At 43.7% G+C, this 23,495-nt stretch overlaps 1 protein-coding gene across 1 annotated transcript in view; it reads right to left on the reverse strand.

Moving 5' to 3' along the window:
• The window catches only part of ALDH2 (aldehyde dehydrogenase 2 family member), a 1,229,710-nt gene that overhangs the window by 421,231 nt on the left and 784,984 nt on the right, over positions 1-23,495 (reverse strand). The window contains exon 7 of the mRNA XM_044068619.1: positions 16,057-16,170. Within this exon, the coding sequence (XP_043924554.1) occupies positions 16,057-16,170 (114 nt within the window). The remainder of the gene's footprint in view (positions 1-16,056; positions 16,171-23,495) is intronic.

Consider the following 23,495-nt stretch of genomic DNA (forward strand, 5'->3'; position numbering starts at 1 on the left):
CTGGAGGGGGACTCACCCTGAGTGACTGGGAAAGACTTTTGTGATTTTTTGAACCACATCTTCCCTCCTCTCTGAGCCTTGGGATAAGGCCTAGAGGGAAGAGAAAAATGGGTCCCTACGGCAGATAAAGTCTTACCCTCCTGTTCACATCTGGTGAGAGTCTCTTTCACTTTTGGTCTAAAAAGAGAGGACCCATCAAAGGGGGCGTCCATGAAAGAAGACTTGAAGGCCTCCGCGAAGTGACATAGGCGCATCCAGGCTTGTCTCCTCAGAGCAAGGCCTGAGCTAGCTGCCCTGCTCGCTCCTTCGGCTGCATAGGATATGAGCCTCATGGACGAGTTAGCTATGGAACCAAGGGTAGACAACTGGGCATTAATAGTCTGTGCTAGTGCCTCAGGCATGTTACCCATCAAGGTATCTCCCAACTCTTTAAGGAGATCCCGCTGGAGCCAAGTAAAGTGACAAAGATAATTCAGAGACCGTAGCGTAAAGGTCACTGAAGACAGGGTGCGCTTCCCATAGCGATCCATACTCCTGGACTCCTTGTTAGGAGGACGGACTGAGGAAGAAGCCTCGGCAACTTCCTGCTGAGTGGCTGATGCCACCACCATGGCATCTACAGGGACCCCTTTTGTCAAAAACTCTTTCCCGGGGGGAGCAGACAAAAACTTGTTAGGGTGGCTGGGTACAGGTTCCACAGAGTCAGGATGTTCCCACACCCTTTGACAGATAAGGTCTAATAATTCGTCAAAGGGTGGAGACACCCAGGAGGCGGTAGGTTGAGCTCCGAAGGCCTTGAGGAATACCGACTCCTCCTCAGAGTGGGGCTTGGAAGACCAGTCGCCTCTCTGCCTCAAAATCTCCAGGATATCGGAGAAGGAGATGTCATCGGAGGACGACTTAGGGGACCCCTCTGCATCGTCGAGGTTGGTATCTGAGGTCATGGACTCGTCTTGGGAGTCTATGTACTTCCTCTTGCACAACTTCTTCCTGGGGGGCTCCTCAGGCACAGACTCTGAGGGGCCTTTGGAAAGTTGGGGACCGCTCATGGGGGTGTCCTCAGGCCTTCAAGCTCCGCTGTCCACTGATAGGGAAGCGTCAGAGGCTCTAGCCGGGGTGTATGGGGACGGAGTGGTTGATCTAAGTGATGTCCCTGATGATCTGGCCAGTGCTGTCCTGATGGCCTCAAATGCAGCCGAGGACTGACCTACCTACGAGGCTACGACCAGAGTCGGGATCCCCCTAGCCGAACCGCCGAGAGAGAGACTCGGAGCCGGCAGAAGTCCCGATGTCTCCTCCTCGGGCCCGACCAAGGAAACCCAAGTGGCGAAACCAGATGAAAGAATCAAAATGGTTGGAGCCGACGACGGCTCCGATGGACCCATTAGGGGTACCGGAGCCGACGTAATGACATCACTCGGTGACGAACACTCCGGCTCCGATGACACAATGCTCGGAGGAGGAATCATTGGTACCGGTAGAGGAATGGGCTCTGGAGCCGACTGGGTTGGAGCCAAAAATAATTTAGCTAACACCGGCGACTGGAGGAGCCTCTGAACCACCCTATCTACGTCCAAATCAGACAATCAAGAGGATTTGGAGGCAACTGAAGGAGATGAGGATCTCCTGCCTATCGATTCATGAGTAACGCTGGGTGACTGGCTCCAAATCGGTTCCAAAAAGATCGGAGCCGCGGTCGACTCCAGCACTACCGAGACTTCCTGCGGCCCCGAAGCCAGTGGAGCCAAGGAAGCTGGATCCAACACAGAACTCTTCTCCTGTGGCTCCGAAGACAATGGAGCCGAGGAAGTAGTAACCACTTTCAAGATCTTCTCCCGTGGCTCCGAGGAACTAGACGGAGCCGGAGATCGTTTCTTAGACTTAGAGGATTTGGATTTGCTAGTAGTGGAAGTAGATTCCAAATCCTCTTCAAAAGAGGGCTTGACCAGGCCCTTCAAAATTAGTTTATTTTTTCGTTCCTGCAGTACCCTAGAACTAAAAAAATGGCAGACACTGCAGGACTCTTGTAAATGTTTAGCGCCAAGGCAATAAACGCAGATGGCATGCCCATCTGTGATGGACATTTTATAAGCACACTTTGAGCATTTCTTAAACCCAGAGGGTTTATGCTCTTTTTGTTCTTTAGACATTGCCAGCAGAAAAAACACACACAACACAACAGGATAGGAAGGTACACTGAGGAACTCTAAGTTAAAAAAATGAGGAAACACTGCCAAGACAATGAAGGAGAGGGCTAGGTCCCTCTAACTTAAATGGGCCTAGCCCGCCAAACACAGGGAAACTACTCACACTTTCCACAAACTGCCACAGGGCCAAACTGCAGACACAACACAACGTAGCTATGAAAATAGCTTTTGTTTCTCAGGAAAAAACTATTCTGTAAATAATTTTTTTAGTCAAAAAAAAGATTACTTAGCCACAGCCAAGCTCGAGACCACGTCCTGACACAACAAGCGGCAAACGAGATCTGGGGGTTTGGGAGAGTTGCATCCTGGGATACCAGTTAGCCCAGCCAATTAGAGACTTCATGCTTGAAAATAGTTGGCCGAGTCGGCGCCGATTGTCGGCTCCGAACCCATCAGTAATGAATGTAGGCGAGATAGGACCACATAACATCTACTGTTGACTAAATGTAGCACACACTCAAACTAACTTAGGCCAAAAAACGAGGCCAACTATCTAAAGAGTAAATACAACAAGCAAAATATCACAGCAAAAAACTCTTACACTATAATGCTAAATACTATAGGATATCAAAACACACTCAGTTCAACTAGGCCGAAAACAACGAAGCCAACTATCTAAACACTAAATATATCAGGAATAAGATATCACACGGGAAGGGGGAAAGCTATAAAAGCTAATTATCTAACTAGTTATATAAAAAACTAGAAAAGCTACATCTGAAAGCTAGTAAATAGAACATTTTCAAAGTTACTGGCCTGAACATACACTGGAACCTCCGATCAGATGCCGCGGCAAACTAGATCTGAGGTAATTCACAGTGTGTCATGGGATAGGGGCTTGGCCTCAAGCTACTGGAAGACCTCGAGCTTTGCATATGGCCGTAACGGAGCCGATGGATCGGCTCTGAACCCATCAGTCAAGAATGAACGGCGAGATTGAACAACTTCACATCCAACGATCCCTCTCCCAAACAGCATCAACAGATTTTGCATCAGGGTGGACGATAAAGTGAAGGCCAGTGCCATAGCAGGCATGCAGAACAACAGAAACACTCATTCACTTCCAAATATTGAGATAATCCCCTGTCCCATCAACTTAGTATTGCAACGGACAGGAGCATCAGACATTTTGATTTTGTTAATGTCTAGTTGCCTACAACTGCCCTGTAAGAGGTTAGTAATACAGCAGAATCAGCAAGAGAAAAGGTGAGGGACTGGAGGTTAATAAAATGAGGGGAAATCTATACTGTCAGAAGGCCTTATCGTGTTCTGAACTCAGTCATTGTCCACACTATTCAATTCCATTTATTGACGCATTTTTAAAAAACTGCAAGACAGTTTTGATTTGTAATAGCTGTAATGCCCTCACTTGTAGAAATTACATCCAGCCAGTTTTTCTGTTTATTTATACAGGTGCAAAAAAGCAAGATACAAAGTATATAATCTGTACCATTCAACTCTACCAGTCTGTGCTCAGTATTCTAAACATTCTGAGAATTGAGATAAAAAGAAGTTATGTACTTACCATAACCTTCCATGTTTGTAGTCCATCTCACCTACATTCATGCTGGATGGGTTCGGAGCTGATATCTGGCTCTGACTCGGCCGATACTAAAGCTCGAGAGCTTTTACTGGCTCGAGGCTAAGCCCTATCCCATGGTGCCTCACGGCAATTCCCCAGATCTTGTTTGCAAGAAAGTAATAAGTACCTAACAGTTATGAAACTATCAAAAACTGTGTACATACAGACAAAAAATAATGTAACATTATCCATGCCAGGTGGACAACAACTACAACCAGGTCAGACAGCACAAGTATAGTCCACCAGATCCTCCAGAAACAGGAAGGGGGTAGGAGGGAGGGACTCAAGAATGTAGGTGAGATGGACTACAAACATGGAACGTTATGGTAAGTACATAACTTCTTTATGTTATGTAGTCCTATCTCGCCGTAATTCTTGCTGGATGGGACAGCGTCCCTAGCAGCATTTTCCCGGGTGGCTCAAGCGAAGAGACTCTTTAGCACAGTGGACCCAAAGGATGACCTATCCCGCGAGGCCAAATTCAATTTGTAATGAGTGACAAATGTATGTGGTCTTGCCCAAGTAACTGCTGCACAAATAGTATAAATTGGGAGCCTAGATCTAAAGGCACATGAAGTAGATACTGCCCTAGTAGAATGGCCTTTTACTTTGTTGGGTAATTGTTTGCCAGCAGTTTGATAAGCGAAGGAAATGCAATCTGAAAGCCATTTTGAAAGAGTAACCTTAGAAACAGGCAAGCCCTTATTTTTGTCCGAAAAGGAAACAAATAATTGATCTGATTTTCTGAATTCTTTAGTCCTGTGTAAGTAAAACCTGAGAATTCTGTGAACGTCTAATTGGTGTAGTCTGTACTCAGATTTATTAGAATGATTTGGAAAAAACTGTGGTAGCTCAATAGTAGTGTTGAAATTATGCTCTGCGCATACCTTGGGAAGAAAGGAAGGGTTTGTACTGCGTGAGACTCTATCCTTGTGGAAAATAATGTAAGGAGGTCGAATGGTAAGGGCTTGCAGTTCTGAGACTCTCCTAGCAGAGGTTACGGCTACTAAGAATAGCGTCTTCCAAGATAACAATTTCATATCCAGTGAAGAAGAGGGCTCAAAGGGTGCAGACATTAATTATGTGAGAACTAAGTTCAGGTCCCAGGGTTCTGTTGGTTGTTTGATCGGAGGTCTGAGAAGGAGAACTCCCTTCAAAAAGGTTTTGCACAAGGAGTGTGACATGATGGGATTTCCCATGAAGCCAGAATGGAAATTGGAAATGGCAGCTAACCGAATTCTGACTGTAGCGCCTGCAGCTCCTTCATGAAAAATGGAAGCAAGGAAGGACAAAATAGATTCTATAGGAGCTGTATAGGGATCTAAGCCTTGGTTTATAGCCCACATAGAGAACATTTTCCATTTGCTGGAGTATAACTTCCGAGTGGGAGGCTTATGGGATGAAATCAAAATGTGTTTGACTGAAGGGGAGAGGGTGACACATCTGGCTATTTGTGGAACTGGAGCAGCCATGCTGTGAATTTGAGGGTGTAGATGGAGGGGTGGAACTGCCCCAATTGATGAATCAGGAGGTTTGGAGATGGTTCCAGAATCCATGGTTCCGACAAAATATAGGGCCACAGGAAGGGAAACCATACTTGTCGAAGCCAGTAAGGAGCAATGAGGATCAGGGTACTCCTCAACTGTTTTGTTTTCTGTATTACCTTTGGGATGAGAGGAAAAGGTGGGAAGGCATAAAGAAGTCTTGGGGACCAATCGTGGACTAGAGCGTCCCTGGGTGACATCCCTGGATGGGGAATTATGGCAAAGTAGCTGCTACATTTGGTGTTCAGGTGTGTGGCGAATAGGTCGCAGCAATGCTGGCCCCATCTGTGAAAGATCTCTTTCGCAACAGAATTGCTCGGCTGAGTTTGTCTGCTATCACATTGGATTTCTCCGGGATGTGCGTTGCTACCAGAAAACATTGACTGTCCATCGCCCATTTCCAAACTCTTAAGGCCTCTCAGCAAGGCAGGTAAGATTTGGTTCCCCCTTGCTTGTTTACGTACCACACGACAATGTTGTCTTCTGGATCGCAACTGTCCCGGTGGGAAGAGAGCTGTGAAGTGCTTGCAATGCATATAACACCGCTTTCATCTCCAGAACATTGATGTGCAAGTGGTTCTCGTGGTTCTGCCAAGTACCTTGGACTGTCATTCCCAGATAATGCCCCCCACCCTATCTGGGAAGTATCCGCGGTCAAAACTGCTTTCTCTTGGGAAGGAACAAGTGGGCGCCCTAAGAGAAGTTGTTCTGTATGCAATCACCATGTCAGATCCTTCTTGCAGGTGTTTGTGATGAGAATCTGATGAGACAAGGGAAGATCCTGCATCAACCATTGAGCAAATAGTAGCCACTGAAGTACTCTCATGTGTAGATGGGCTACAGAAACTAATAGGATGGAGGAAGCCATAGTCCCTAGGACCTGAAGGACTACCCTGGCCTGAACTTTGTGACTGTTTAGCAAGGATATGACGTGGTTGCATAGAGACTCCAGTCTTTCTGGTGTTAGTCTTGCTGACATGGTGGTTGTGTCTATTTCTGAGCCTAAAAATACAATTTGCTGCGAAGGAGATAAGGCTGATTTTTTTAGGTTGACTGTGATGCCTAAACTGGCGCACAAAGATAGAGTCTTGTCCCTGGTTCTAATGAGTTGATACTTGGTGGTAGCAGTGAGGTGCCAGTCGTCTAGGTACGGAAACACCTGGAATCCTTGACGTTTCCGGTGAGCTGTTACCTCTGCCAATCATTTGGTGAACACTCTGGGGGCTGTAGTGAGACCAAAGGGCAGTGTTCGGGACTGAAAATGACTGGCTCCCAGCCGGAAGCGCAAGTGTCTCCTGGACCGCCTGTCCATTTTGATGTGGTAATACGCGCCCTGAAGATCTAATGAGCACATCCAATTGTCTTTCCCGGTAAAAGGGAATATCGACTGCAGAGTGATCATTCAGAACTTCGATTTCTTTATGGACTTGTTAAGTCTGCTGAGATCTAGAATTGATCTCCAGTCCCCTGTCTTTTTTGGAACTAAAAAGAATCGAGAGTAAGTTCCAGATCCTATTTGCTCTGTGGGGACTTCTTGGATGACTTTTTTGCAGCAACGAGATGACCTCTGATGTTGCACGGTCTAGTTGAATGGGTGGCACGTCTGATAGAGACCGGTTTGCTGGGGGGTCAGAAACAAAGGGGATCAGATAACCTCTGGATATTATGGTGTGTACCCAACAATCTTGCTAAATGTTTAGCCAGGTGCTTGGGTACAGCGATAGATGACCTCCGACTGCCTCCAGAGACAGACAGTCGGACAATCCCTCAGGGGCGATGAAAGGGACGATCAGAGAAACTTTCTCTATCTACCTGGTGTTGCGGACCTCCTCTGCCACGAGGACGGCGTCTTCCATTATATCCTCCACCTCTGCCTCTAGGGGAGGGTTGACCTTGTAACTGAGAGAGACCTTTTTGGGATTTACGGAACCACATTTTCCCTCCTGTATCACCCTTGGGATAGGGTCTAGACGGGATGGAAAAACGGACTCTGACAGCAGATCAGGTTTTCCCTTCCTGCTCGCACCTGGTCAAAGTCTCTTTCACCTGAGGTCCAAAAAGAGATGAACCATCAAAGGGGACGTTGGTGAAAGAAGACTTAAAGGATTCCGTGAAATTACAAAGACATCCAAGAATGTCTCCTGAGAGATATTCCTGCTGCGGCTGCCCTACTCGCTCCATCCGCTGCACAGGGTATCAGCATCATGGAGGAGTGAGCTATTGACGTACAGGTGGAGAGCTGCGCAGAAACCTTATCCATGGATCCCAGAGCTACTGATCCCGGAGCTACTGAACCCTGAAGGGTATCTCCCAACTCCTTCAAGAGATCCCTTTGAAGACGAGTAAAATGGGTAAGGTAATTCAGTGATCTTAGAGTAAATGTCACTGAAGAGAAGGCACGCTTCCCATATCTATCCATCGTCCTAGATTCCTTATTAGGAGGATGGATATTAGAAGATGTTTCGGACAACTCCTTCTTGGTGGCCACTACCACCACCATAGCATCAACAGGAAAGTACAGTTGTGTACACCTACCATAAATGTAGATGTTCGAGTGTCTTCACTGTTGCAGTCATAACTGTAGGGTGCCCAGAATCCCAAAGTCTGGGTCGGCGTTGGCTAGATGTCAGAATACTCCAATAAAAAAAAATGAATCCAAACAAGGAAACACAAATACACCACAAAAAGGAAAAACACTCGAACATCTACATTTATGGTAGGTGTACACAATCTGAGAAAAGCTGTAGAAGTAGCAGCTGCTCTAGTAGAATGACTTCTAATGGTTCCAGGAAACTGTTTACCATGATGAGTGTAACAAAATCTGATCCCATAAGCAATCCATTTGGAAATGGTTTGTTTAGAAATAGGTTTGAACTGGAGGCAAAGGAAACAAACAGTTGGTTAGACTTTCTGAAATCTTTAGTCTTGTCCAAGTAAAATCTTAACTGTCTGTGCACATCCAATGAATGCAAAATCCTTTCCCTTTATTTTGAGGATTTGGAAAGAAAGTAGGAAGGTGAATTGTCTGATTCAAGGCCACTAAATCACCTTAGGCATGAAGGATACTCTGTCCTGATGGAAAATAAGGTAAGGTTCCACAGCCATAAGAGCTTGCAACTCTGAGACCCTTCTGGCAGAGGTCAAAGCTAACAAAAGAACAGTCTTCCAAGATAGAAACTTAATATCTGAAAATGCAGCAGGCTCAAAAGGAGGCAAAGTAAGTTTTTCTAAAACATAATTAAGATCCCAGGCAGGTCAAAAACTGCTTCACCAAAGGATGCAGGAGGAGCAGAACTGAAATGGAAGCATGAATCTTAATGGAAGAAAATGAAAGTCCCTTAGATAAAGGTAAAGCAAAATAGAGGAGAGATCGCATCCAAATAGAAAACCTCTTCCATTTAGAGGCATAAGATTTGAACATCCAAAACTTGTTTGGGAAGACTAGAGGCAATCAAATTCCTTTGAAGAGCCAAGCTGCAAAGGGTCTTGAGGTTGAATTTCAGTGGAAGAACAGGAGCTTTAGAGTCGGATACCAAAACTGTCGAGGCCAATTTGGAGCAATCAAGATGAGGAACTTGGGCTTGTCCTGCTTTATCTTCAGTAGTACCCGAGGCAGTAGAGGAAGAGGAGGAAGGCATATGCAGACAGACTTCTCCAACTGAAAGACAGGGCATACACTCTCCATGCTGTTTTGTGGAAGGACCTGGTGCAAAAGCGAGGCAGCTGATGATTGAGATGGGATGCGAACAGATCTATCTGGGGACATCCCCAAACTGCAGTAATCCTTTTGAACAAGTTGGTGTCTAGCATCCATTCGTGAGGATCTGAAATGTTTCTGCTCAGGCTGTCTGCTAAAAGATTTTGTTTTCCTGGAATGAATTGAGCCTGGAGATGCAGATTCAAATTTAGAGCTGTGTCCCATAAACTCATAGCCAGTTTGTTGATGTACCACATGACCGTGGTGTATTAGCAGAGGGCCTGGTTGTAAAAGGTGCTTGAAGGCCAAAAGGGCATTTTGAACTGCCAACATCTCCTTCAGATTGATGTGCCAGTGAAGATGGTCCTTTGTCCAGGTTCCTTGCTGGCAATTGTCTAGAAAATGTGCTCCCAAGCATAATCCGCCGTGGTTAGGATTTGAGTAGGTTGAGAAAATGCATGTCCTGGACCACCAGAGGAACTCCTTCTGGAGGCAGGGATCAGAGGAATCAGAATATCCAGATCGTGATAATGCTGTGACCATACACTTTTCAGATACCATTGAAGCTTTCTCATGTGAAGCTTGGAATCAACAGAATGCAGGAAGCCATGTAGCCCAGAGCCTGCAGGAATTTCCTTGCAGTGAGCTGAGATAGAGTTGCCAAGGTGTTGAAAGTAGAAGCCAGCTGAGTTTGTTTTTCTGGAGTGAGGTAGGCCCTTTGTAAGGTTGTGTTTAAGAGGGCTCCCAAGAATACCATTTGTTGAGAAGGGATCAAATGTGACTTTTATGTTCACTGAGAATCCCAGTAAGAGGAGAAGAAGTCTAGGTGTTGAAGCAGAAGATCTTTGCTGTCTGCCTGAATAAGGCAGTGCCACTACTGGTGCCAGGCACTTGGTGAAGACTAGTAGATAAACCAAAGGGCAGAACAGAGAATTGAAAGTGCCTCGAACCTGCCTTGAACCTGAGGAATTTCTCTTGTCTGATAGGGATATGCAAATAGGCTTCCTTTAAGTCCAATGTCACCATCAACACAGAAAGGTCCAGAATAGGTCTCCAAGAGTTTTGTTTTCTGGGAACCAGAAACAGCCTTGAATAAAATCCTTTTCCCATTTCCAAGAGTGGAACAGGCTCTATGGCTCTCATGGCCAGAAGAGCATCCACTTGAGTTAAGGCCTCTGACCATTGAAGTTTTGGCAGATCTGGCCAACCGTGAGTCCTTGGCAAAGTGTGAAAGTGGAACTTGTAACCTTTTAAAATCACATGCAATACCGATTTGTCCTGGGTAATATGAATCCAATTCCTGTAAAGAGATTGGGATCTGTCTTCTCCCTTCTAGGTGAAGAAGCAGTCCATTGTCTAGATCTTTGACCACGGCCTCTGGAGCATCTATATCTTCCCCTTTGAGGCCTGGGAAAGGACCAATTTTTAGTGGGCCAATTCCTGGAAAATCTAGGAGGCTGAACCTGCAAGAAATCTTTTACAGTCTGCATGGACTTTGCCTTTTCTTCCATCTTTTTAATAACTTCCTCAGCCTTAGAACCAAAAAGAACATCATGTTGAACAGGGGCATCTAATAACTTAGCCTTAACCTGTTCAGGCAAACTTTGTTCCATGTCTCCTAATCACAGTACCAGAGGCAGCAGCCCTGCAGGAAGCATCCAAAGCATCAAAACCACAATGTAAGCTATGCTTGTTAACCTGTTCAGCATGCAAAACATCCTGAAGTTCCTTATCCTCTGCACAAGCAGGCAAGCTTTTGCTTTAAAACAGACAAAAGAAATTGCTGGTATTTAAACATATGAAACTGGCAATTTAATGCCCTTACAGAAAGGGTAGCAGAAGTATATACCTTTTTGCCCCACCTGTCTAAAGCACGAGAATCCTTCTCAGAGGGAATAGGATTTTTAGAAGTAGCAACCTTAGCAGCCTTAGAACCCTGAGAAATAGTTTCAGGGTCTGCAGAAGGATTTTTAAATAGAAATAAATGAGAGTCAGGAACCCTATAAAATCTATCAGGCTTAGAAGGAGCAGGAGGCATGGAATCAGGATTCAAAATAGCCTCAGAAAAAGCATCATCCACAATGTCCAAAACAGGAGGGATAGCTAAAGGCCTATGCTGAGGAAGAAGAAGAAATTCTCTAAGCCTCTTTTTGGAAGCAGAATATTCCTGTCCTTCTCAATGAAAATGTTCCCTCATCTCATGCAAGGTTTCCCCAAAAGAAAAATCCTCAGGCGGAGAGGCCGAGGGCAAAGATTCCTCAGCATCCGAATCCTCATAAGGGGGAAAGGAATAGTCCTGATCAGAGGAAGAAACAGAAGAGACAGAGGCCTGGTCAGAAGAATCCAGAGTAACATCCTGTCGAGGCCTTTTCTCAGCCATCCTCAATAATTGTTTTTGTGTCTTGGGAGTGGATTCAGAAGCAGCTTGAGCTGAAACTTTAGACTTGGAAGGAGTCTTTGTCTTTGCCTTTGAAATAGTAATGTGAGTAGGCCTGAAAACCCCCTCAGAAGCCGGTACCTGCACAGCGGTTCCGGACCCATCTGAAGGGGTCCTGCAGCAGTTAAAAGTGGGCCTTGATGGCTCCCCATGGGAGTCCCCATCGGTTCAGAAGCGGCGCCTCACTGGCGACAGCCGAACCGGACGCTGGCTCCAGCTGCAACGAGTCCTGTTTGGACCTCGGAGGCCTGTCTTTATCTTTGCGCTTCTTTGAACTCCGGTAGTATCCGACATTCTGTAATTGAAGCGCCTGCCAAAATAATTTAAAGCCCAGTGATAGTACGAGTTGAACCTGGCACAGAACCGACAACAAGAAGTCAAGGCCTAAGCAAGGTAGACAGTAAGAGTGGAAATCTTTATGAGGTATTTGTTTCCCACACGCTATACAATTATTAACTTTTTCTGACATCGGAGGAACAAGAAAAAGATTCTACTTAGCTTTGAGAAGAGAAGTAACAACCGGACCGACAAAACCAAGAATGCTGTTCGAAAATCGCCAACCTTTTGCGAGCTGCTTTCCACGCAAGAAAGACTGGAGAAGATGGCGTCGGCTGAGGGCTATGTACCCAGGATACGGACCCAGACTTTGGGATTCTGGCCGACCTCGGGCTGCCTGCCGGCAGGAGCACCCTACAGTTATGACTGCAACAGTGAAACACGAAGAACATCTCCTTTGGTAAGAAAAGACTTATCTTCAAGTGCCATCATGAATTTATTTGGCCTCCTCTCTACTGAGTCTGGCGAGGTCCAGGCTTTCCGCAATATGACCCCTAAGAGTTGGTCATAAGGCGGTGTCACTCAGGAGGTGGAAGATCGGGAACCAAAGGCCTCAAGATACACTGATTCATCCTCAGTAGGATCCTCAGTAGGATTAGAGGTCTTCCAGTCACCCCTCTGTCTAAGGATTTCTAGGATGTCAGAAAAGGAGACATCCTCAGAGGGGGATCTAGGGGACCCTTTTGATGCCTCCAAATCAGTGTCAGAAGTGACAGACTTAGGTGCGTCAACATGCTTCCTCTTACACAGTCTCTTCCAAGGGAGTTCTCCAGTGGGATAATCCGGGAAGGTCTCTGAAGAGGGGGCACCTCCAATGGGGGCTGCTTGGGTCTCTGGTTCCCCTATGCTGTGGGAGTGGAGAGGAGAAGAGGTTGCTGCCTGCTGCTGGTGGGGCACAGGTTCCAAAGGTATGGCTTTTGCAGAGGATAAAGCCTTCTCTATTGCTTTGAAAATCTTTCCCCCCATTCTGAAGAAGACCTCCGCTCTGAGGAGACGGATGGTTGGCTCCTAGGCAGGGGGAAAGGCTCAGAAGCAGATGTGGGAGCCGAGCTGAGTTGAGCTGAGGCACAGAGAGGGAGGGTTGGTTCCGAAGAAAGCCCAGGGTGACTGTCCCCCTCGGAGTCGATTTGAGAGCATCGGCTCCCAGATCCCTCGGCTGAGACTGAGCCACTGAGGATACAGTAATTGGTTTTGAGGAAGCAGGGAGGATCCCCGGAACCGACGGATCCAAGACTGAACAACCTGAAGTGATTGGCTCTGAGAGCGAAGCAGACGGAGGAGGAGCAGTGGTTTGCAAAAGGGTCGGCTTCGAGGCCTTTGGGTCCAGAGGGGCTAATTTCTTTGCCAGACTGGATCTGAACACAACCTCTTCACCACCCGCTTGATGTCCTCATCTTAGAGTGTCCTGGAGGATCGGGTGGAGACGGAAGGAGATCTCCTCAACATAAATAGGAGATCTCAAAGTAGGTGACACAGGGTCAATATCAGATAATTGTCTCGGCACCGAAGGTTGCCACGGCACCGAGGAGACCGACGGTACCAATATGGAAGAAGCTGAATCGGAGCCAGAACTCCTTGGCTCTGACGCTTTGGTCTGTTTCGACGGCTTTGAAACTGGGGCCAAAGATTTAGGTTTTGAAGTCTTAGGAACTGCCTGACCAAGTTCAAGCTTTTCCTGGAAGTAACTGGTCATAAGACCCCTATCAATGAGTTTACGTTTTCTCTCATTCAAGACCCTGGTACTGAATGCATGGCAAAAGGTACAGGGCTCTTGCAAATGAGCTTCACCTAAACAGTACACGCAACTGGTGTGACTGTCTGTCAAAGACATCTTTTGTGAGCATCAGTCACATTTTTAAACCCTCAAGGGCGATGGTCCTTATGTTCGCTGTCCTTTTCTTTAGACATTCTAACAGAAAAACTATAGTCTAGCTAGAGAAGACAACAATACTAACTAAGCTACTATCTACTAAGGTAACAATAACAACTAAGATAGTAAAGACAGAAAAGGAGAGTCTATCGTATATTGTAAACTTTTTTTTTTTTTTTAAACATGCACACAGGGAGGAAAGCCCCTCTAACTTAAATGGGCAACTATGGCCCTCTAACTTAAATGGGCCGTACAATCCTATGGGGAAAAAAAGAGGTCAAAACTCGCAGAACATTCACACAATAAGATAACATTAATAAAGGATGTAAAAAAAGAAGAAAAGGTTGGAAAAGGACAAGATTTAGTAAATAAATCTATTACTTAGCCAACGAGCCAGCAAGGAGACAACCTCAAAGTTTTTTGCGGCAAACGAGAACTGGGGAATTGCCTTGAGGCACCATGGGATAGGGGTTAGCCTCGAGCCAGTAAAAGCTCTCGAGCTTTAGTATCGGCTCCGAACCCATCCAGCAAGAATTACGGCGAGATAGGACTACATAACATCTCATATTTAATTTCTTAGACAACAAAGGATACAAACAAAATCTTTAGGTCTGTGAAAAGAAGTCTACAAAATGTTTAAAGAAAGAAATATTTTTCAATTCAATACGTTTAGATATGCAGTTCAATACATCTCATCAAGAAACAGGTTTCCATTACTATGAATAATGTACTCTGGCAATCAACAGAACTGGCCTGCATCTTTTAAGGGGTTCCACCCCTTTTTATCACAGCTATCTTACTAAGACCCTTTTCATCATACTTACTAATATTCTGTACTTATGAAGTGCCATCCTGCCAAATGGGACAATGCATTGATAGGACATCTGCTACGTCTTAAATACAGTCACATAACCGTGGACATTGAGTAATCTTTTCTCTTATAGAAACAGATTGTTACCTTTGTGTAAACACAAGTGGCAGGGGTCCTCACTGTATGTATGAAGTGTCAGAGAGACAATAACACATTAAATTCAAACAATTACCCAAAACTAAGCTCCTGCTAGCTCCCACTATTGATCTAGCAACCATCACAGTGCTCACCATTCAGGCGAGGGAGAAGGGTGCCTGCTGACGTAATTAATGATATGTAATGTGAAGAGACTACACAGAAGGATGACCCCACTCTGAGGTGCCAGGGCATGTCACTGAAGATTGATTGTATAAAGTTTGTAATTAATATGAAACACCTATTGTGGATAATGAACAACAGAAGATGGATATCTTGAACAGCTGACACATGTTTGTAGAGTATACACTACATTAGCTGATGTCAAAACACTCAATGAATGACTAGAATACATTTCACTGATGACCGATTACTCAAAAGTCTATGACCTACAAAATAGTGCTTCAGGGAAACATGAAATTATTTCATTTTTCTATGAGGTTTGGTCACGGAGTTAAAATAATGTGGAGCAGATGTAGACAGTTTTAATCCTGCATTCATTTTTTTTCAACAAAGCACTCTTTCAGTCAGTCGCAATGGACTGGTCTTTGAGTAATATATTCTCAGTGAGATTACTAATTTATTTTAGCAATTTATTTAAATTTATAGACATACAACTCGGTGATGGTGGTCTTTGTCATGCACATTCCAGGTACTCAGGACACATTAACAAGGAATATAGTTTATAGAAGAAAAACTATTCAGAAACAATAACATCCACATAACAGTTTTGGAAACATTAAGTCGGAAAGCCATAACTGGCAGTGCAGATGCAATTAGGTCAGTAGACAGACTATAACTCTGATATGACGCATCTAGAGTCAAGTCATATAAGCAGCATTTACAATTTTATAGTATCTGTAAAGTATCCACATACTTTCACTGCACAAAATTGCAACTGTTGGATCTTTAATGAATATTCTTGGGATTCTAATAGCAGCAAGAATAACAGCCAGAGATGAAAAGTCTAGTAATTGGTTGGGAACCTTAAAACCATACGCAGGGAGTGTTAGTCCCAAGAATAGAAACAGTATGGTTGTAAAGAGTTACCAATGAATCAACGAAGTAATCATGAAAAAGATACTTATAAAATATGATCATCTTAATTTACATTACCTGCTGAATGTCTTCTGCTACTTGTACTTAATAGAATGAATGATCTATTCAATCTTTGTAGTATTCCTATATAAATGAATTCTAAAGTTCTGCCTTTTGATAATTATTAACTGTGGAACAAAATGCATCACTGCAGTGCTTCCAACAACTCCCATCCCAGACTTTCCTGGTAAGCAAATGCAAGCAAATCAGCAATTACAAATTAATAGAACAGTCGTATAAAATGCAGACAAACTGGAAAAATGGAACCTTAAGTATTACCTCAGTAGAGCCAGTGAATGCAACTTTATCAACATCCATATGTGATGATATTGCAGCCCCCGCAGTGGGTCCATATCCAGGAATGATGTTTACTACACCTGGTGGGAAACCAGCCTACAAAAGATTAAAACAAAGATACATAACCTTCCAAACCTCATCATTTATAATTTTTACATTCAGCTTTGCATTTGTAGCTTGTGCACTGTATCATAACTTCTTCTCATGATTTTTATTTTCCTTAGTTGTACTTACTGCATTACTAACCAATAATTTGAAGTTCTCGATAACTACTTGCTCCTTATTTTATGGTATGCATTCTCAGAAACTACTTCTAGTAGGCTTTGCATATTTTCTACACTGATTTGAAAGGGGCTCAACATTTATAAGAAGTACCCCATCCTATGACATACAGCTGAATTCTGTAAATTAAAAATTATATTCTTACCATAACTTGGCATCTGTGTTGTTCATTTTCATTCTTTCTCACTGATGGGTTACCGATCCGACCCTCAGATCTGACTCAGCCGCATTTTTCAGACTTGCATCCAAATCTCTACCCATACTGCTCTATACCACCCCCTACTCCTCAGATCAAGTTTACTGCCTTACTACCCACTGGATAATAGATACCGAATAGACAGTAGAGAGACTGAGGCTCATACCTGGGACATGTGTGTTCCAAAGTCTTCTGAATATCCTTCTAGCAGAGACAAGGCAGGGGGATGTCTGGGAAGAATGAAAATGGACAACACAGATGCCAAGTTATGGTAGGTAAGTACATAACTTTTAAATCTGATGTCCTTTTCATTCTTCCTCACTGATGGGTCAAGAGTCCCAAGCTACGTGATTCTTGGGAGGCCCTCAAGGAAGGATATGCAGGAGCAATGTTAAGCCAAAGGAAGCCCTGTTTCTAGACACAATGTCCAATTTGTAATGAGCAACAAAGGTATGATTGTTTGACCGAGTGGCTACAGTGCAAATATCATCAACTGGCATTCTAGATGAAAAGGAGGATGAAGTAGCCATAGATCTGGTGGAATGGGCTTTGGGAGGGTGAGGCAATTCCAACCCTTTTTGGAAATAAATCCATGAACTGTAGCCAGTAATCCATTTAGCCTGGGAAATTCTGGAAACTGCTTGATCTAGGCAAGAAGGATACAAATAACTGGTCCACCTTCCTGTACTGCTTTGTTCTGTGAAGATAAAAACGCAATTGTCCATGAACGTCCAGAAGATGTAGCATGTATTCTCCTCTACTTCTTCTAGTAAAGTTTGGAAAGAAGACTGGCAATTGAATGGCTTGATTAATGTTAGTTTTCCCTGGCCACTTTAGGCGTAAAGGAAGGGCTACTGCATAGGGAAACCCTATCCTCATGGAAAACAATGTGAAGAGGTCTAGCTAATAAGACCTGGAGTTTGGAAATTCTTCTAGCTGAAGTGACAGACACCGGAAAGATAGTTTTGAAAGAAAGAAATTTCGTATCACAATTGTTTACTGGTTCAAAGGGTTTGTGAGTTAACCCCTGTAGAACCACAGTGAGGTCCCAAGGAGGAGAGGGGTCTTTTATGTGAGATCTAAGGAGGAATATTCCTTTCATAAATGCTTTACATAGCCTAGAAGCTGACAGAGAAGAGGATTCGTCTCCAGTGTGGAAATTGGAGATTGCTGCTAGCTGATGTTTAATAGTAGCGAAACTAGCCCCGTCTTTAAAAAAAGTATTGAAGAAAAGGAGGATGGCAGAAGTAGTCACTGAAAAGGGGTGAATGTTCTCTTTAGAGGCCCAAATACAGAAAGGTTTCCATTTACTCATGTAGACTCTCTTAGTGGAAGGTTTCTGAGAAGCCATGATGTCATGCACCAGGGAAGTGATCTTAGAACATCATCCTATCACTGGAATTGGAGAAAGCATGCAGTCAACTTGAGGGTATGGTGACTGGGATAATAAAACTCCATCAGCTGAGAGAGGAGGTCCTGATTGGGCTCCAGTATCCATGGAGTATATTTCAGGTGAGACCATAGGAAGGGAAACAATACCTGTCAAGGCCAAAAGGGAGCAATCAGGATGACTGAGCTCTTCAGCCTGTTTGCTTTCTGCAGAAACTTGGGGATCAATGGGAGAGGAGGGTAGCATAAAGGAGACCCAGAGGCCAATCATGAATCAAAGCATCCCTCACTAACTCTCCAAGAGGGGGGATCAGAGCAAAGTACCTGATGCACTTGTTGCTGAGGAGAGAGGAAAATAGATCACAGCAAGGCTGGCCCCAATGGCTGAATATCATGTTCGCTACTGACTGACTGAAGGACCACTCATGAGGATTCAGAATGGATCTGCTTAATTTGTCTGCTGGCATGTTGGTTTACCCTGGTATGTGGGTTGCAATTAGAAAGCGGTCTGAGGAGATCACCCATTCCCAAACCCTCACGGCCTCTCTGTACAATGGATAGGAACGGGTTCCTCCTTGTTCTTGATGTACCAGACTTCTGACATGTTGTCTGTATGGAGAGCCACAGTCCCTAGATGGAGCATGTCCTGAAAAACCTTTAGAAGGACTGCTGTCATCTCGATGACATTTATATGCAGCTTGGTCTCCAGGGGGACCACACACCTTGGGACCATCCTTCCCTTGTAATGCAGCCCCACACCAATTGGGAGGCATCTGTGGTCACTGTGGTTATTGAAGGGGGAAGAGAGAATGGCCTGCCCAAAGATAGATCGTCTGACTGTATCCACCATCGAATATGATGTTTGCAAACTGTAGACTGCCTGATGGGGAGAGATACAGGCTGGTAGACCACTGGACCGCTAAGGTCCACTGGAAAATCTGCATGAAGAATCTTGCTACAGGAACTAGAATAATGGCAGCTGACATTGATCCAAGAGCTTGCAATGTTAGTTTTGCTAGCAGGGACGGACGAGATAGTAAGTCCCCCAATTGACTTCCCAGAGATGTGACGTGGTGAAGCGGTAGTGAAGCCATTTGATTTGTCACATTCAGTTGAGTTTCTATGAATTCTAGAGCTTGTACAGGAGTCAGCTTAGATTTTGCAAGATTTATTGTGAAGCCTAGGGAACTGGAGATCTGAAGCAAGTAATCTCTGACTTGCAAAAGTTGATGACTTGTTGGGGCAGTGAGGAGCCAGTTGTCGAGAAAGGGAAACACCTGGTATCCTTTGAGCTTCAAGTGAACTGGTATGAATGCCATACATTTGGTAAATACCTGAGGGCTGTGATAAACCCAAAGGGCAGTACTCTGAAATGGTAGTAACTGTCCCACAGCCGAAAGCGCAGGTGTCTCCCGGAGCACCTGTCTGTTTTGATGTGATAGTATGCATCCTGGAGATCTATACAGCACATCCAATCATATTTGTGCAGAAGAGGCAGGATGGTCTGAACCATGACCATTCAGAACTTTGACTTCTTTATACAGAGATTCAGACTGCTGAGATCCAAAATTGGTCTTAGGTCCCCTCTTTTCTTTGGCACCAAAATGAAGCAGGAGTGAGTTCTGAATCCTGTTTGGTTTGGACCTCTTGGATGACTCTCTTTAGTAGTAGCTTTTAAATTTCTTGAGCTGTGTACCTCCTCTGGCTGGGTGGAACATCAGAGAGTTTCCTCCTGGGTCCTGTCAGTGGAAGGGAAAAGGGAATGCAATAACCTCTGGATATTAAGCTTAGCACCCAAGTGTTGTTTGTAATGTCTGTCCATGCGTCTAGGTGCAGGGAAACACAACCTCTGACTGCCTCCAGAGATGGACAGTTGGGTAGACCTTCAGGGGAGATGACAGGGCCTGTCAGAAAAAGAATTTCTGAAGTCATGGTTTTGAGGACCCCCTCTGCCTCTGGGACGGTGTCTACCATTAAACCTTCCCTTTTGCCTCTGGGGGACGTTTCCCCGCGTGGGTCTTGAAAAGGCCCCTGAGATTTCCTGGACCAAGTTTTCTTCCATCCTTGCTGGTTTCTAGAAAAGGTCCACTGAGGGTTAGAAAACTTAATTCCCATGGCAGACAGGATTGTTCCTTGTTGTTCGCTGTAGGTAAGCTTATCTTTAACTGATGGTCCAAACAGAGAGGAACCATCAAAGGGGGCATTAACAAAGGATGCCTTAAAGTCACATAGCCTCATCCAGGCATGTCTCCTTACAGCTACTGTACGTCTGATCCTGCTGCTCATAAGGTAACCTCCGCTGTGTGGGAGATCAACCTCAACGAAAAATTAGCAATAAATGATACAGTAGTCAGGTGGGGGGAGACCTTTTTGAGGTCCTCCAGCGAAATGGTTTCAGTAAGAGAGTTTGACAGCTCCTTGATCAAGTCTCTTTGCAAGTGGGTAAAGTGTGCCAAATAATTTAACTACCTCAGCGAGAAAGTGGCTGAGCCATAGACGCACTTTCTGAATCTGTCCATCACCCCGGACTCCCAGTCTGATGGATGAACAGAGGAGCTCTGTTTGGCTAGCTCCTTCTTAATGACTGCCACCACAACAATGGCATCAACAGGGACACCTTTGCTCCAATTGCGCACTGTCTGCTGGGGGGACTAGAAACTTATCTGAATGCTCGGGAATGGGCTCGACAGTGGCAGGTTCCTTCCAGACCTAGCAGGAAATTAGGGCAATAAGTTCATCTGCTGGAGGGGGAGTCACCAAAGATGGGCCTGCCCCAAATGCCTCCAAAAAGACCAACTTCTCAGAAGAAGGAAGTTGGGAAGACCACACACCCTTTTGTTTCAGGATTTCCAGGATGTCTGCAAAGGAGACATCATCAGGTGGTGATCTACGGCAGCAAGTCCCAACCTTTTTTGACTTACGTACCCCTTGGCAGTCCATTTCCCTAAATTGTACCCCTCATACTTTTTGTGTGTAATTTTGTCCCCCCACACAGCCATTCCAGTGTCCCATTACTTGGCGATTTCTCTGTTCAAAACTCTCTGATTGCATACTGTTTTCTGCTTTACGTTTACAATGATTACAGATACTTGGATTTAACTTAAAACTGTTATTTCAAATTTTACAGCACAAACACTGATAGACATTTGCTAAACAAAGCAATGTAGTCTCACAATGAAAATAGACTTAGCATTAAAACTTTTCTGCCTTTAAAACTCACATTCAAAAAAAAAAAACATCTGGCCACTGGCGGATTAAGTTTAACTTTGGGCTGTCTTCAAATCATAGGCACCTTGCACACATTTTAGGACCATGCAAACGTTTTTTGATTCACCTTCCTGATTGTAGTACATTATCATAATATAATAATTAAATTACAACATGTTTTAAATTTATAGGTTTGAATATCTTTCTAGTAAATTAAGCAATGAAGCAAAACTTGTGAACTAATAATGACAAAACTATCCAGTTTAGAACATTTCAAGCATAAAAGGCCCCTCAAACGTTTGTCATTACAATCTATCAAAATCAGTCAATATGCACAATCTCTGCAGAAGTAAAAGTCATCTGAATAATTCCACATTAAAGAGATCTGTAACTAATGAAAGTGTTGCTTCTAACAAACAACTTTATATTTCAGTATTTCATTCTGCTCTACTGGATGTTGGCAATTTGATCTATGGCACCTCTGCTTCTAAAACAAACTTGTACATTTGGCAGGTATCAGTCCATGTACTGACATTATTTACATAAATATATAAATGCTGCCCACACCATTTGTAAAACTGCTTGCCTTCCTGAATTTTATAACAACAGGCAACACTGCACATTCAAAACAGAAAAAAAGGAAGTGCATTTACTTCAAAGAGGGATGTTACAGCTGAACTCTAACCAAGTGCTATTTGACATGACACTTATTAAAATTAACAGCCACACCTGCAGCAAAAATTACATTAGAACATGGTGCAACAAAAGGAAGCTGGGTCTGTAGATCCCAGACTGGAAGCACATTACCAATCAATAGTTTATACCTATCATCTTCCCAAATAGGGAATAGTTGTTCTCTTGTTAAAATAGAAAGCTTATTATAATTAGAAAAAAAAATAGAAATCTGAGTGAACCATACACATAGACACACGTGTGTGTGGGTGCGTGCGTGTGTGTGTAACGGAGAGGCTCAAGAATAACCAAATGAGAAATACTGATTAGAATGAACATAGAGAAGACTTGCATACAATCAGATCAACTGCCAACATTTATGATTTTAATCAAATACCACTAATGGTGATTATGAGCTCAAGTAAGGTTGAAGAGTCCTGGGAAAGATTCAAGGCTTTGCTCCTGTTCTGCTATTCCTGGATAGCATTATGAGTATGTAACCTTCCATCCTTTCCATCTAATCATTCCATTAATACTACTTGTCCCATCTGGCTGGTACAAGTATCTTTTTAATAACTGCTAACATACCCTCACCATAATGACATAACATTGTTATTTTGCCTTACTCTACCCCATGCTCTCACTCTCATATTCTTTTTGTCTTCCTCTTCCTACCTCTATTTTCTCTTCCCCTCCTTATTCTCTACAATTTTCATTTCCTTCCTGTTTACATCTATATTATTCTTCATTTTTACCTCTTCTTTCTTCTCTTTCCTTTTTAATAACTATATTATTTATGTTTTTTCTAATTCTTTTCTTCAACTATCACAATTTTTCTAGGGCTGCTAAACGAGTGTAATACTTTACTCTTACCATACACCTGTATGTCTGCATCACTATGCACAAATCATTCCCATTTTATTATCATTATTTTTTCCCTATTCTGGAGCTTTTCTACCCTAGCCTCCACTGAAAAGAAGTCACTTGCTTCCCAGTTGGACTTTAACAATTAAACTTCATTGTGACTACTTTCTGCCACTAATGAACAACAAACAGTGACATTGAACTGGCAAGCCTGACACTTCAAGTAAGACAGAAAGTGAAGGCCCGGCAACTGCTAAAAACAAGAGATTTAACTATTCCAAAAAATTCCATTAGTTTAGTTCTCCATCTCTGAAGAGAAGCTAAAATAAATATAATACAGCATGCATGAATTTGCACAATCCAGGGTCATTTACTGATATGGCTTCTACAGACTACAATGTCACTGAGTCACTGTATTTAAACAATGAACTTCAGTTTCTACGACGAGGAATACACACTGCACAATTACATCAATATGGCAAGTCTCAATAACTAACTTGCCAAGGAGCAAGACATAGTTTAATGGAACAGGAAAAATACTGATCTTGATGTATCAGTACTGTACAGAGCATCAATATATGATTACAATAATTTTGGAATTTAGGGGTGTTCTCCTTTAACTGGATGTGCGGTTAATAAAAATATGTAAAATTTTCCACACTCTTAAGACAGCATTAAAAATTTGTTTGGCTTTGTTTCGGAGAAAAAATAAAGATGCTAAATTCAGCTGAGCATGTTACTAGTCTGAAACATGAACCTAAAATGCAGCTATGATTTAAATTAACTGTTTAATCACGCACGCTAATCATAA

Source organism: Protopterus annectens, chromosome 4.part0, assembly GCF_019279795.1.
Source record: "Protopterus annectens isolate FY-2018-M chromosome 4.part0, PAN1.0, whole genome shotgun sequence".
In the NCBI taxonomy this organism is placed as follows: Eukaryota; Metazoa; Chordata; order Ceratodontiformes; family Protopteridae; genus Protopterus; species Protopterus annectens.